Source organism: Aythya ferina (assembly GCF_964211825.1).
Source record: "Aythya ferina genome assembly, chromosome: 15".
Classification (NCBI taxonomy): domain Eukaryota; kingdom Metazoa; phylum Chordata; class Aves; order Anseriformes; family Anatidae; genus Aythya; species Aythya ferina.
In genome coordinates this window covers 267,515-282,752 of record NC_140314.1, presented here as the reverse complement: position 1 = coordinate 282,752, position 15,238 = coordinate 267,515, and the positions used below count along the sequence as shown (strand labels likewise).

Below are 15,238 nucleotides of genomic sequence, written 5' to 3'. Positions count from 1 at the left end.
CAAATAGCTGCACCAATCAATCACACGATTACTAAACTCCAGTAGGTTTGCAGGTGAAGGGCCCAAGTGACAACTACACTGCGTGTTGGCGATTATTACAGCGTTCACAGAGACCTGGGCCGTAGGGGACACCTGCGCTACGAGGACACCCGGACAGCCGGCTCCCCCCCGCGTGCCCGGCGGGACGCACCCGCTCGCGGCTCCCGGGGCCCAGCCGGCGCTGCCCGCCCCGCGCCCCGCCCGCGGTCGCGGCTCCGCCCGCTCCGCAGCGCCGGGACGCGCCCGCGCTCCCCCGGCGGCGGCGCGGCCATGGCGGCGGCGGGCGCGCTGTGGGCGGAGGCGCGGGCGCTGCTGCCCGGTGCCGAGGAAGAGCTGTCCCTGGCGCTGAGCGGCGAGGTGGACGACTGCGTCCCGCCCCTGCTGCGGCGGGCCCGCGGGCTGCTCTACGGGGCGCCGGGCCCGCCGTGCGGGGCGGCGGCGGCGGAGCTGCGGCGCCTGGGCGACGTCCTGCGCGACTACGCCTGGGAGAAGCTGAACGCGGGGCCGTGGCGGGAGGTCGGCAAGGCCTGGCGGCAGGTCTACGCCTACGGCTGCCTCTTCGGCGCGCTGGCCGAGGTCGCCGCCTGCCGCCCGCTGGCGCCCGCCGTTCGCCTGTGCGACATGGGGCTGCTGATGGGCGCCTCCGTGCTGGACAACGCCCTCGCCCGCCTCGTCCGCCTCCTGCAGGCGCGGCTGCCCCGCGGGAAGCGGCGCGCCGCGGCCGTGGGCAGCGCCAAGGTACGGCGGCCCGGGGCTCCCCGAGGCCCCGCTCCGGGCGCGGTGGGCGGCGGAGGGAGCCGCGGGGACAGCCTGACGAGGGCGTTTCTGTTGCAGAGGGCCCTCTCCGGCGCCCGTGGTGCAGCCAGAAGAAGCGCTTCCACACGTTCGCTGCCCTTCGCTAGAGCACTTCAGAGACAACTATCTAATTCCGCAAAAGCCTGTTGTCTTGGAGGGAATTATTGACCACTGGCCGTGTATGAAGAAGTGGAGGTGAGAAATCAGTGTTTCTTCCCCGTGCTTATAAGGACGAGGATCATTTTGTGCATCAGATGTCTTGGCGTGCCTTGTAGCGGTAGACACCTCTACAGAAGACAAGCACCGAGAGGACTGATTTTTGTTGGGTGTATCTTCCTGCTGCAGTTCTGTCTTTGCTCAGTAAATGTTTTTCTATAGATGCTAGAAGTAAAGTGAATCAAATCAGTTTAGAACATCGTGTTGTAAGTGCTCCCGTGTGCCAGGGAAATCAGGTGCTGGCAGAGACTGCATTGGAGCCCAGCTCTTCCTTTCCGGGTCTGGTGCAGGAGAGAACCCTGGCAAATTCCCTGCACGTTGTTGTACGTAACTGGAAACTAGAGGTGAGTATGAACCACTAACTATATCAGTGAATTTACTCTCATTTTAAGATCAGATGCTGGTGATACTTACATCCCAGAGTTTGCTGATAAATAGTGCAATAGGAATTTAATTTCAGAGAGGCATGAATAAAGCATAACTGTCTCTTTCATTCACAAGTGCGAGTAGTGATGTTTGCTCAGTAGCACTTTTGAGTGTTCAACTTCAGACAGCTGAATTTAGGAGTGAGTAATAACATTGTGCCATTAGTTTAATGTAGGCAATGGTGCCAACATTTCCAGTCATGAGAACCAAATATTTGTGAGCTAAAGCTTGTGATTCCTCTTAAAGGAAAAAAAAATAGTCAGGCTTAGTTTGAAGAATTGCTTATATCCTTCCATTCCACAGCCAAGGGTAAAATCTGTGTTAATTTAATGATTTAATGTAGATTGTTGTTACATATTTTATATATAACATTATGTGTGTGTATGTATATATATAATACAACTGGTTATCTATATTTTATATGTGTATGTATTATGTATGTAATTTTGTTATTTCTTAGGTATTTTTGTCTTTTTTTTTTTTTCAGCCAAGGTACTCTTCTGCCTATCTTCAGATACTTAAAATAATGAACTTCTTAGTATAATTAATATCATGGTCAATGAAGAGATGTGTATCACCCTTCAAAGGAATTCCTCTGACTTTAGCCAGGGTGGATATTACTGGCACCTGTATACAGAATCTGGCACTGGTAGACAGCATTAATAGTAACAAGAAACAGTATTTTATTTAGCAAACTTGGTTGCAGGCAACAAAAAGATTAGCCACCAGTAGCCAAGAGACTAACTGCTTAAATCTCCCTAACTGTTAAGGAAACAATAATTAACTGATGTAAACAAGGTTTTAAAAACAAACAGGCAGTATATTATATCTGTGTATTACACAGATGATGTTAGCCACTTGGTTTCTTGCTGCTTGGGTTGTTTACTGCTAACCTTTGTCTCTCATTTGTTGGTTTAAGAGAGGAAAAACTCATGGTAGTGGTTTTATTACCCTGAAAGATTTATTTCGACTGATTGTCCTCACATTCAAAAATGGTAACAAGAGAAATATAAAAGAGTGATGGAACTTTTTTTTCATTTCAGCGTGGACTATATTTGTCAAGTTGCTGGGTGTCGCACAGTCCCTGTAGAATTGGGTTCCCGATACACAGATGAGGAATGGTCTCAGAAGCTCATGACTGTCAATGACTTCATCAACCAGTATATTGTGAATGAGGTCTGTTACTCTAATTTTCTTTCATTTCCAAAAGCATCAGTGTGTACTGGTATAGAATATTTGCCTAGTTGGAGCTTATTAGAATAAACACGCTTGGAGGTGGTCCTGAAGGTGGGGTTAGGCGATAAGCATAGCACTGAATTAAAAGGTTTGACATTTGTGAGATCTGAAGCTACAAATAGTTACTGCAACAACCGTGGTTGTGGGGATGCGTCTACACTCTTACAATTTCAGTATAGATGTAAGTTGGTATTTCAGAAGACCCCTTATGCTAGTGAACTATTGAAGCAATTCTAGTACTCTTACTCTGAAATAGTACATTGTAAATACATGTTCTTACTTACAAGTAAATTTTTACCTATAAGTACATTAATGACCAAGAAGTCTTACCCTGTATGTCACTATGCATTTTTCTTTCTCTGCTGTAATTTCAGAACAGTGTAGGATACCTTGCTCAGCACCAGCTTTTTGATCAGGTAAAACTGCATAAATGTTTTTCCTCTCTGCAGTCAAGTGTTCCCTTTGTGTGTCAAATCATCCCTGAGAATGTCATTTCTACTAGATGGAAGGGCGTATGAGGAATTGACAATAAGTCTGAAGTTTATATTCCAACTGTTTTGAAGGAAGGATTTTGTTCCAAAGGGAGGATTTTGTTCCACCTGAATGAAAGGAGTGGAAACAAAAGCCTTTCAGAGGTGAAGGTGTTTGATTTTAGGGCTGTTTCGGTACAATGTAGCACTTATTTAGAGGGATATTACCTGGAAAGCAGCATTTTCCCAAAGAATAGGCAAGTTAGGGAGGAGGTTTGGACAGGAAACCGACTTCAGTGGCGATATGTTCATCAAATCTGCGATGTCATTTTAGCTAAGCAGAGATTAGGTTGGTGGGAGATAGGAAAAGGAATCATACAGAGAATCAAGCTTAGTGTATAAAAGATAAGCTGCTCTTTTTCCTTGAATAGCAAACCTGCTTATTCTTGTAGTTCTGTCATTCCCTGAGTTTCTCTGGCTTCTGCTGAAGCAAATGGGGTCTCTGAAGTATAAGAAACCCCTTTCCTTTTTTCTTCCACCTCCTTTCAACAGAATCTGCTAGGACAGAAAGCGTGAGGACATGTCCTGCAGATTCCCAGCAGCCCAGCTATTTCTCTGCCACCATTGCAGAACAAGCAGGTCAATTGTTTTCTTTGTGTCAAGCCCTGTTACTCTATGAATTGTACACCTTTTGCAAGTTAGTACATACCTTTTTTAATGTTCATTTCTTTATGGGAGTAGATCCCAGAACTGAAAGAGGATATCAGTATCCCTGACTACTGCTGCCTGGGGGAAGGAGAAGAAGATGACATCACCATTAATGCTTGGTTTGGCCCGGAAGGAACTATCTCGCCTCTTCATCAGGATCCCCAGCAAAATTTTTTAGCCCAGGTCTGTACTCTGCTTACTCTATGCAAGCCGTCAATGCTATAGCTAGAAAAAATGTGTATGGTGTGTAAGTATTAGAGACAAGGACAGCAGACAAGTTGATGGATAACTGAAAGATAGTGAATAGGCAGATATTATTTCGCTATTCTCTTGCATTGATGCAACAACACTGATGCAACTTAATGTCATCATTAACTACAACCAGTCATTGAAATTAACCATCACTTACCCTCATTCTACAGGTGAATGGAAATGACAATGCACAAATGCACCTTGAATATTGTTTTCAGTTTTGGGCCACTTACTACAAGAAGGAAATGGCCTCAAGTTGCACCAGGGGAGATTTAGGTTAGATATCAGGAAGAATTTATTCACAGAAAGGGTGGTTAGGCATCGGAACAGGCTGCCCGGGGAAGCGGCAGAGTCCCCATCCCTGGGGGTATTTGAGACATGTGGACGTGGCACTAAGGGACAGACAGGGTTTAGTGGTAGACATGGTAGTGTTAGGTTGATGGCTGGACTTGTTGATCTTAAGGGTCTTTTCCAGCCTAAATGATTGTATGATTCAATAACAAGAAGTGGCTTTTCCAAGGCCACACAAGGAATTTGGAACCAAATTGGGAAAAACCTTGATCCTGTTACAGTGTCCAAAGGACTTTGGTTTTCCTGAACAGCAGGATGGTGGGTAGACTTAGGTGCATCCACTTCATGTTACCCCATGAGATTATCTATTTGTGCATGCATTGAGAGTTAGGTGAAGTAGTATTTACAGTAACTAACATTTTACATAGTTCCATGCATTAGTAAAAATACCACCTAATGCTTGGTTCCTTCGAGAGCTAACTAATATCCATATTAATATAGAAAAATACCTTAAGGAAGGGTGCAAAGGAACTGGAGTTAAGCTCATTTCAGTGGTGCCCAGTGATGGGATGAAAACCAATGGGCACACACTGAAATGCAGAAGGCTCCATCAGAACATCAGGAAACACTTCTTTACTGTGTGGGTAACTGAGCACTGTCAGAGGTTGCCAGAAAGGTGTGGAGTCTCCATCCTTTGAGATACTCAGCTGCCTGCTCATGCCCCTGAGCAAGCTGCTCTAGCTGGCCCACTTGAACAGTGGGGTTAGACCAGATGACCTCCAGAGGTCCCTTCCCACCTCATCCAGCCTGTGAGTCCGTGAACTAATTTAATGATGATACATAAATAATAACTAAAGGAGTACATGGAAGCTTAACATTCACTGCCAGGCTGTATCTCTGCCTGCTGATGTATTCTCAGTTCTTCTGACAATTGCTTCCTGGCTGTAGGGCTCAAATAACATTGCATAAATTGGGTGCCTTGACCACTGAACTTAGAAGTAATTTGGTTATAGGTGTTTGCTGGTATTTTGAATTTCATCTGTTCCAATGGAGCAGGTACTTGGATTCCCATACTCCGATGTAACTTTTTATTATAATAGCATCTCTACTAGTAACAAAAATAACTTATCTTTTATTTAGTGTTAAATGCCAACTGTAGCCAACAGTATGGTATGCTAGTTAATTGAACATGTCACTTTCCAAAAATAGGTAGGTTCATGGCAGATAGAAAACATTCATTTTAATATGTGCAGGTATTTGGAAGAAAGTATGTCTGTCTTTATTCACCACAAGATTCAGAAAACCTTTACCCACATGAAGGACAAATTCTTCACAATACTAGCCAGGTAAATAGTTGTTGTATTTTTAGTGTCAGTAATGTTACTTTATCAAATCATATTTAACACATTCTATTGTTGTTTATTTTTAATAGGTTGATGTAGAAGATCCGGACTTAAATAAGTTTCCCAATTTTAGAAAGGCTGCATGTCAGTCCTGCATTCTGATGCCTGGACAGGTTCTGTTCATTCCAGTTAAATACTGGCACTACATACGATCTCTTGATATTAGCTTCTCTGTCAGTTTCTGGTGGTCATAACTTTGAAGCATGCATGAAGTTTGTTAGTATTGTAATAGCAATTAAAAGTCAGGAAAAGTAGCATCTAGCATGCTTCCCAAGTGAATTCTATTTAAACATGAGAATATTTTTTCACTATCCAGAGGCCAGAGCTGGATTAAAAAATAAAAATCCTTGTTTCAGTATGATGAAAGAATCTGGATGGGTAAATGTGGGTAAACAGCAGTTGCTTCAATCACTTTATTTTTGTGGATGTTTTCAATATAACTTTCTTGTAAAGAGCAACTGTTGGTTCATTATTGTGTGTGTGTGTGTGTGTATCTGAAACACATCTGTGTATCAACAGTGCTATGACTGCTTTTCAAACTGGAACATCAGGTTAGTGTTATCTTCTACTTGGATTTAAAAATAGTAAAAAATGGAGTAAAAGTGACAGCCCAAAAGTTCAATATATCTGGAAAAAAAAAGTAACATGAAGCAAGATACCAGTCTCCTAGGTGGAAGAAGGTAAGTGTTAGGGACTAGGAAGGTAACTAAGTGTAGTTAATCCTTAGTTAAATAGCAATTAAATAAACTGAAGCTTAATCATACGTTGATAGTCAGCTGAACTGCAGACATTCTGCAGTGGAAGTCTTTGAGTCCCTTTCATTTCTACCAAGGTAAGATGTATTAACGCTCTGCTCTGGCACCTGGCAGTAACATTGTCTTTTCTTTAAGTCGCTTTTTAAAGAAAAATGAATCTTTACAGAAAACTGGAGAGAGTGAAGTCCTAGTTCTTAAATAAATAAACATTCAAGATTCTTTTAATACTTCACAGATAAAAGCTGAAATTGCCCCAAGTGTCCTGTACTACTCCTTCCCACTAGTTTTGACTGTGGGAATATTCCATCTCTTCCTGACCATAGCAGTCTGCAACCTGGTTCTGTAACATGCACTCCCTTCTGTCAAAAGAAAGGACAAAAACCAAGCCAACAGTGCCAGCTGAGAGTTCAGACTCTAGCCTTACATCAGACACAGGCATGGTAGCTGACACAGGTTTTAATAGTTCACAGGCATAGATCAGCTTTCAAGACTGAGCAAAAACATTTACAGTTTTCGTTCCCATACATGCACTGAGAGTCCCAACCCAAGAATATGGAGACTTGTGTACACACAACCACCCTCAAGAAAGTTGTCTGGGCATAACTGTGTAGGAGAAGAAATCAATGATTGTTTTATTGTAAGCCTTTTAAAACTTCAGAAAAAAAAGTACACTTAACAGTGTACTGTTACTAATGAATACAATATAGTCTGGCTATTCTGCCACAGAATGGAGAAAAAAAATTAATTGAAAGTAATTTTTATTAACATTGTCTAATGCTAAGAATGAAGTTCTTTTCTGCTATCTCTTTTTGATGATGACTGGGACTCTATCCGACTCATATCTATAAAGAAAGAAAAAAAGCAAAGTTAATGACAGAGAAAAAAAAAAGGGATGATACAGTATGACTTACAGATTTTAAAAATGCTTTATATATTTCTGTGCTCCTGTTCAGAAATGCCCAATTTCCCTGGTTAAATGGAGAAATCCTTAAAGAGTTTCCTATCTTCTTAGGAACTCGGTATTTCCAAATGTTTTTGTGCTGTTCCTATTCATCCCTCAAAACTTTAATGTTACGATAAATGTATTCACAGGATCTGCTAGTGACCATAAGATAGAATTTTTGCAGGTTCAGTGTTGCACAAGGATGGTTAATTCTCAAAGATACAACTGAAGCCAGAAACAACTGATAATCAACTACAATTGTAAATAATACTGGCAGTGCCATTGAATACCACAATTCATTCTTAAGTATTATTACACTTTTTTTTTTTTTTAAATATATTGCTTGGTACCTGGAATCTCATGAGGCCAGAAATCGTTACAATGAGGACATCGTGGTTCAGTTTGAGCTTTGAAGTACTTTGCAACACAAGGTAAATGCATTGCAATTCCACAGGTTTCACATACTTGGCTCTGAAATCAGAAGTGTTACTAGAAAACCTTTCTAATCTATCCTTCAGTTCAACATAAAGTTGTCCCAATACACATAGGCAATGCTTTATTCCTGAGAATGGTTCATACATTACAGTTAGAAGACATCGGAAATCAAGGCTGGTAAAGGATAAAGAGTTTTTCTCCTAGAAACTAAGAAATGCTGTTTTCCTATATGGATATAACTTAGCTTGCAAGCCCAACAACAAGCTGCAATAAAGGAGAACAATTAGGATGGAAAAAGTAGTATTATGGAAGCATGTTAGCTGGAAGATAAGATTCAGTGGTAAGGAGCAAGAAAATTTGGTAGTTTTGGAATAGGAGTTCAGGTTTTAACTTCTCACGCAAGACCAAACTGGAAACTTGCTATGTATCAACACATAGTCCTTTAGTAGTGCTATATATAAATACATGTTCACTCTGAGCCTAAATCCCCAAACCAAAGATGAATGGTTGTCATACAGAAGATTACCATTTGTAAGGTCCAAAGATAAGACAGCTAGCACTTAACTGTTATGCCTGTTTAAGGATAAGGGTTCATCTCAAGCCTGCTGGCTTTGGAAAGTAAGACAGGACAATAGTGGTGTTGGTTGGGTGAGTTCCCATCCTCCAAGTTTATACATTTTTTTCCAAAGACAAGATAAAAATATCTACATTGAAACATATATACGTGTGCAATGTTTCCAGATTACAACACCAGTATTTTCAGGGTCTGTCTAATACTTGAGAAAGTATCACAAACTTTTGCTGTGACACAAGCCCATCAAGAGATGCCTGCTGCGGTAATCAAACTGTTACCTGGATGGCAAGGCTATGACAAATGTTACACTTTCTTGCTGTATCTTGGTAGATGCTGAGGATGTATTGTTCCATCTCCATTATGCAGCGAGTATGCAGAGTATATTCCCCATTTCTCTAAGGAAACAAATGATGAAGTTAGCACTATCTTTTAGATCCTTTTTCCTTTTCAGATCTTCCTCACCACCTGCGAGGAAGCATTTGATAGCCAAGTTTTTTCTGCCATCATGAAACAAACATTCTTACATTGATCAAATGCAAAGCTGAAACACTTTTGATGAGGCAAAATTAATTTAAGAGAATTGTAAGAAAAAATCTCACACCTTTAACATAGTCCCTGAAAGGTACAGAGGAGCATACATGTTCTTCTTAAAGGCATATGGTTTGGGAAACTTTCATTTGAACATTAGCAGAACTTCTACTGTTTTTCTACACATCTAGACATTTACTACTTGAGGTGCCTGAAAATCTCTCTAACATAAGAAAACGTGGCAGCAATTCGGAGATCTATGATGTGATAAATCCAGGAGAAAAGGGATTGAGGTCTTACTTTTCATGGCAAGCAATTGTCGTGTCCACATGGTAAAACTAATCTCAATTTCTCCAATTTTTCCAAAAATGCGTTTCTGATACAGGAGATTTCAATGTGCTTGGCCTCACTGCTTTTCAAAGAATTCTAAATGTAACTGACAGTTCTGATCAACCTAAAAAGTTTTTCCCCAGCTTCTGTTCCAAATTTTAAGTATATCATGCTGCGGTGTAAAAAGGATGCCTTTTATGTTCTAAGGCAGGGCTGAGCACAGATACCTGCACTAGCTCAGGTACAAGAAACTGAAACCTTGTTGTCCCGTGTAGACCTACCGGAGGACTTTTTGCTTGTAAATGTACAAGCTTTTCTGCAAAAATCATTGACTAGAGTACCAATAAGCACAGGCTTAACAAAGCCATTTTTGCTATCATTTAACAAACAGCTACAGTTTCAGCCATCAATCCATGAGAAAATAACAGCTGGACCTATTAAAATACAAACACTTTAAAAGAGAAAGCAGTTACCTCAGAGAGCCACTTATCCTCCACAAAAATTTTCAGCACTTGTTCTGCTTCCTTCTTCTTCATTTTCTTTGTCTTAAGTTGGTCAGCTAAGTTTAAAATATCTGTAGAACAGGCAAAGCCATTTTCTGATAAAATAATTAGGTCCATCTGTCAAAAGAAACATTTTCAATCATTAAAAAAACATGCAATTAGATAGACACACCTTATAATAACATGCAGCTTTTTCAGCACCCATACAAACCATCCATATGTATGGGTGCTGATAAATACTGCATTATATGGCTGGAATGAGAACTGCAGAACGAGGGCCAAAGGCTAAAGCCATCATTGTTACCTTGACAATTTTAATCTTTGCCAAGAAAGCATTTCCACAGTAGAACTGTTCAGTGCTGCCTAAATGAAGCCGCAACCCTTCAGCATTCTCAGAAGTGACAGATCTGTTTCTTCTTATCTGACCTCTGCCAATGTTCTTTTGAAGAAAAGTCTTTCACTACTAAAGTAAGATGGTGCGCTCTGGATTCATTTAACACTGCTGAACCTATCTGGCACACAGAGGTTATAGCAGTATTATCAAATTTCAGAGATTCTCTCACTGGGAATATTCCTGCTACACGTTATCACAGAGCAGAATGCAGAGATTATATGCTAGTAGTAACATGCACCATGACAACACCATCTCTGCGTTGCCGACATGGCTGTATAGGTTCTACCCCAATAAAGAGGGTGGGAAGACTCTACATACTACCAGTTTAGATGACACTTCAGCAGCTGTCACAGAACAATCAATACACCTCTTTCTAGTTTGTACAAAACAGTGTTAGAGTGCAAAATCAAGGAAAGTCTAATGGCTGGAGAAATTATGTCTTCCAAGTGCTAGAAAATTCACTAAAACATGCAAGATACAAAGCTATGATCACAACTCATTAATGTTTGTTGATATGAAACTAGACATTGCATGTTCTGGCATCTCAGCCCAGTAGATCTATTTGGAACTTTAGAAATTTCTCAAATGTATGTTTTCTTATTTGACGATCAGCATTCTGAATAGTTTAGTAAACAGAATAAATTGGCAACAGCAGTAACGACACAATCATTTCCATTCAAACCAGCAAAGGAATAATGTTTTTGTAATAACATTAAAATGTACAGTGTATTACTAAACTACTGAAGACAGTGAAAAATTCAGCAATCACAACTGAAACATCTAGGAGAAAGTTGCTGAGGAAGGATGTTTGTCTAACTAAAAGAAGATATACCAAGTCATAACTCCAAGGAGCACTCCCCCATTCACAACTACATTTTATCAGTAAGTGATTTTCATTCAACAGGCAATCATTACTTGCATATATTCCCATCTCTCACACCACACGTCCTATTTGATTTGAGATAAAATTAATTATTAAAGTTGTGCAGGATGGAAACTAATTCTTGAAAGACATCTCAAATTTTCATTCATTTTAACAGAGTACCTTCCCAGATAATGTGATTTACTAACAAGTAACTGACATACTTACAGTTTTTCTAAACAATTCTAATTCATTTTCTGCATAGTCAGATGCCATTTTAGTAATTTCAGTTTCTGCCAGATTCACCTACAAAAAAAAATACACTGAATTCAAAGCGCCCATGTGTTCCTACACCATAAATTGTAAAAAATCTCCCAGGGTAAAGAATACATCATCTTGAAATTAAATGAATGTCATTTCTTAAGTGAAATAAATGTCATTTCTTTAAGTGGCACAAAGATGGTACCCAACTCCTTTCTTTAAAACCCCTGACCTTTCCAGCCACACGTTCTCCAAAGCTGCCTCTGCCTAGTCCAAATTCTTAAACAATCCTACTTCCCACCCTCCATAGCCTGGAACAAAGGGAGGTAGACAAGTGCAAAGAATTTAAGGCCAAATTTTAAGCTTGTATTAAGCTAACAGAAAAAAATGACGAATTCTGACAGAAGACGCAAAGGAATACAGTAGAACTATATTCCACCAGGGTAATTGTGCTGCTGGACAGTAGCAGTAAATATTTTGTGATACACGCTTGTTTCATTATGAAGAACAATAACTGATACTTAATATTCCTATTGTACACCCTACTGCTATTTATTACTAGCTCAACTTAATTCGCAAAATGACACACAAAGGTTAAAAGCAGAATCTAGTATTAGAAGACCTCTATGGTCTTTTGAAATCACTATATAACCTTCCTTCTTTGGCATTTGCATTACAGAGCATCCAGTGAAATTTTTTAGCCTATTCTTTAGCACCCCTTTATACTATTTTTTTTTAATTTTGAGAAAAAAACCACACTCATATTGGAGAGCTCCCCATGTTTTCTAGTTTAAAAATTCCTCTCAAGAAAAAGTCTCCTGTGAAAAAGAAATCTTACTTCAGCACTTAAGTAATGTTTATGCTAAATAAATCAGACACTGCTATGGTCCTTTCTGCCATGTTCTGTTCCCACACACCTACACTCTTGGCAGTTTATCTTCACACTTCCACATTCTACAAGTAGCTTCTACAGCAGCTGTCAGCATAACAGTGGAATAGCCCCACAAAAACAAAACAAGACACTGCTAAGATTAAGTCTCAACATGCTGGCAGATGCAGCCTTCAGTTCTAACTAACTGATTTTTCTAAATAGCACTTGTATTATATACTGTAAGGATCTTAAGTAATTCAGTCTTCTTAACATCCAAAGATGGCACTTAGATTCAGTTAGTTTTTTTGCCCAGTTTACAATCAGAAGGCATGCATACCTTTTATTGGCACATTATTCAAAAGTTAATTTTAAAGCAGACACAGGAGACTGTACTGTTCCATGGGGTTCTGTGTATGCCCTCGTTATGAGAAGCCAAAAACACAAGATGGCAGCACATCACATACTTACTAAGGCATAATGGGCTCTCCCATCCCCTTCAGACATTCCTTTCCGGATCTGCATAAACAAAGGCTGCAGCCGGATATTAATTGTAGTGATAAAATCATCCAGTTTATCATGTGCATAGTAGACTGAAAATAAGTAAGAAAAAAAACACAGAGAAAAAAAAAAACACATCAGGCAGACCTTTTATGTGTTACCTACTGAAACATTTTTCTTACGTGTAATTAATTGCTAAGTTATTGAGGCAGAATTCAAACATCTCTAGCATTTATGATAAATTCTTTTACAGAAGTACGGTGGCTTGGTTCTCACAAACACAGGAATATACCTTCAAAGGCCAACCATGTTATCCTACTGTTCCATTTTTTCAGTTGAAAATTTGAACAAGTGCTGAAATAAGCTCTTTTGGCTTCAGAGTTTGAATACCTATGGACTCTGACTCATTTTAACTAAGGAAAATACATAAATTGTGCCATCACCCAGAAAGGACTCCACTTCTGGCAACAAGGCAAGATGGAGTTCACAACAGGTTGTGCACATCAGTGCCTACAGTCTCTTAACAGAGAAGAATCGATAGCACTTGTGCTGCTGAAGTTATTGTCGCTTAGACATCTTGAAATGACCAAAAGCCCCAAGTAACATTTCAGAAGACTTTTAAAATAAAAGTCTCAAATACTAGAGAGCTAGCAAATAACTTCAGAGCATATCAGATCTCAAAATGTGTAATGGAAACTACATTTGCTGGAGTTTTCTGCCTTTTAATAGTAATTGGTTAAAACCACTACTTTGAACTGCATTTTGATCTTTCCTTTTAAATGGCTCTTTTTGTTCTTACATTCTTTGTCCTTTTCAATTTTGTTCATAAACAATGATGAAAATACAGGAATTTTATTATTTTAATTATTTTCTGGGAAAATGTGATTGAGATATCTAAAACCAACTAATCAATTAGTGCTAAAAACATCACTCATTTCAGCTTTATTTCAGTTTGTGCCCACCACATTCTCAAAATTAGAGGTGAAACAGATCTCTGATCTGTGAGCAGATATCTGAAAAAAAGCATGAGCTGATTACACATTTCTGTACCATTGAAGTCTCAACATGAATTTCAAACAAATTAGACAGTACACAACAAAACTTTTGTTCCACATGCCATAAAATTGAGCTTGTTATTGCATGTATTAGAATTAACCAGTTTACAAAATAATTAGTCATGTGACAGATTTACTTGAGATGGATTAACAGCATACACTTCATATTATATTCCAAAGCAAATCTTTCCAAACAAGTATGAAGGAGAACATTCTGGAAACTTCACGGCTATGAATGTCAAAATATATTTAAAAATATGTATTTACACAGTCTAAAAAAAAAAAAAAACTTTGATAAAATAAAAAGCGTTCTTACACTTTTCATCAAAAGTGTGTATAAGTCTGATGGGATTAAAACTCAGTTTGCATAGTGCTGTGTTGTTGGGTTTTGTTTTGTTCTTTTAACTTTAGGAAAGAAAGAGAATACATTGTTGAAGATTTTGTTGGTTTTGTTTTCTAACTTTTTTTAGGTGGTGTATGGTATTCAGAAATCTAAATATTTGTAAATCACAAATGAAGAAAAAAAATCTCCATCTCTCCACTTTTTCTCCAGAGACACACCTTTATGGATTTCACAGCAGCACCTGTGTAACTTCCTAGCCTCTGATCCTTCCATTATCCCATGTGACATCAGGACCTGCAAGAACCGTCGATGAGCATCAGACATCTGAGCCGCCATAGCAGCATTCCACCAGGCTTCGTATGCTGCAAGACACAGACACTGAAATTAATGCATATATTTCCACAAATTACAAATAATACACCCCAAGCATAAATAAGGTTTCAGTTCAACTCTCTACCATTGTATCAGGGCAAACAAGCTGATGGCTCAGCTTGTTCTTCACACACAGTGCCTAACTACAACAGCCTACGAGAACGCTGCCAAAGCCCAATGAATTCTGCCTAACACTTTGAGCTACCAAATAAAACGACGCAGGCACTGCGCTGTCATCCCCAGGCCAACTCGGCAGCGTTACGCGCTACAGTCGGCAGCGCATCTTGCACAGCTTTGTATCGGATGCGTTTGCTCGCTACTCATCCAAGCACCTTGTCTAGTTAGAGCGCAACCTGCTTAGGACAGGAAACCCTCCTCTGCACGTGCCGAAAAACGCCAGAAGTAAAATAACCTCGGGAAATTCCTCGCCCGCGCAGCCAAAGAAAGACAAAAGCTTCCAGAAACCGCCAATCCCGAAGAGCAAATAACCGCCCAGCCCGGAACACGCCGCTCCGGGCCGGGACTCGGGTCCCCCGCGTCGCCCCCGGGGGCGGCTCTGGGCTCTCCAACGGCCGCCCGAAGGCGCCGCCGCCTCCACCTGCCACCGACCCGCTCGGCGGCGGCCGCCCCGGGCTGTGCGCGAGCGGGCGGAGGCGCGCGCCGTCGCGTGGTGACGCG

At 40.5% G+C, this 15,238-nt stretch overlaps 2 protein-coding genes across 3 annotated transcripts; one reads left to right on the top strand and one right to left on the bottom strand.

The window, feature by feature from the left end:
* Window positions 1-271: 271 nt before the first annotated feature.
* Window positions 272-8,172, top strand: KDM8 (lysine demethylase 8). The gene is given in 7 exon segments (XM_084537316.1): window positions 272-863; window positions 865-1,029; window positions 2,520-2,652; window positions 3,087-3,128; window positions 3,924-4,073; window positions 5,687-5,779; window positions 5,866-8,172. Coding segments are annotated over 7 exon segments (1,302 nt in total). The 5' UTR covers window positions 272-309; the 3' UTR covers window positions 6,031-8,172.
* Window positions 7,030-15,217, bottom strand: NSMCE1 (NSE1 homolog, SMC5-SMC6 complex component). Of its 2 annotated transcripts, none has more exons than XM_084537317.1 (8): window positions 14,973-15,217; window positions 14,407-14,550; window positions 12,761-12,882; window positions 11,389-11,466; window positions 9,875-10,021; window positions 8,822-8,938; window positions 7,885-8,005; window positions 7,030-7,433 (listed from the first exon to the last, which is right to left on the bottom strand). In XM_084537317.1, exons 2-8 carry the CDS (start codon window positions 14,522-14,524, stop codon window positions 7,369-7,371), a joined length of 768 nt encoding a protein of 255 aa, XP_084393443.1. In that variant the 5' UTR covers window positions 14,525-14,550; window positions 14,973-15,217; the 3' UTR covers window positions 7,030-7,368. The 2 variants fall into 2 exon arrangements, with proteins under 2 accessions (XP_084393443.1, XP_084393444.1); XM_084537318.1 differs by having other exon boundaries at window positions 14,893-15,032.
* Window positions 15,218-15,238: the final 21 nt, after the last annotated feature.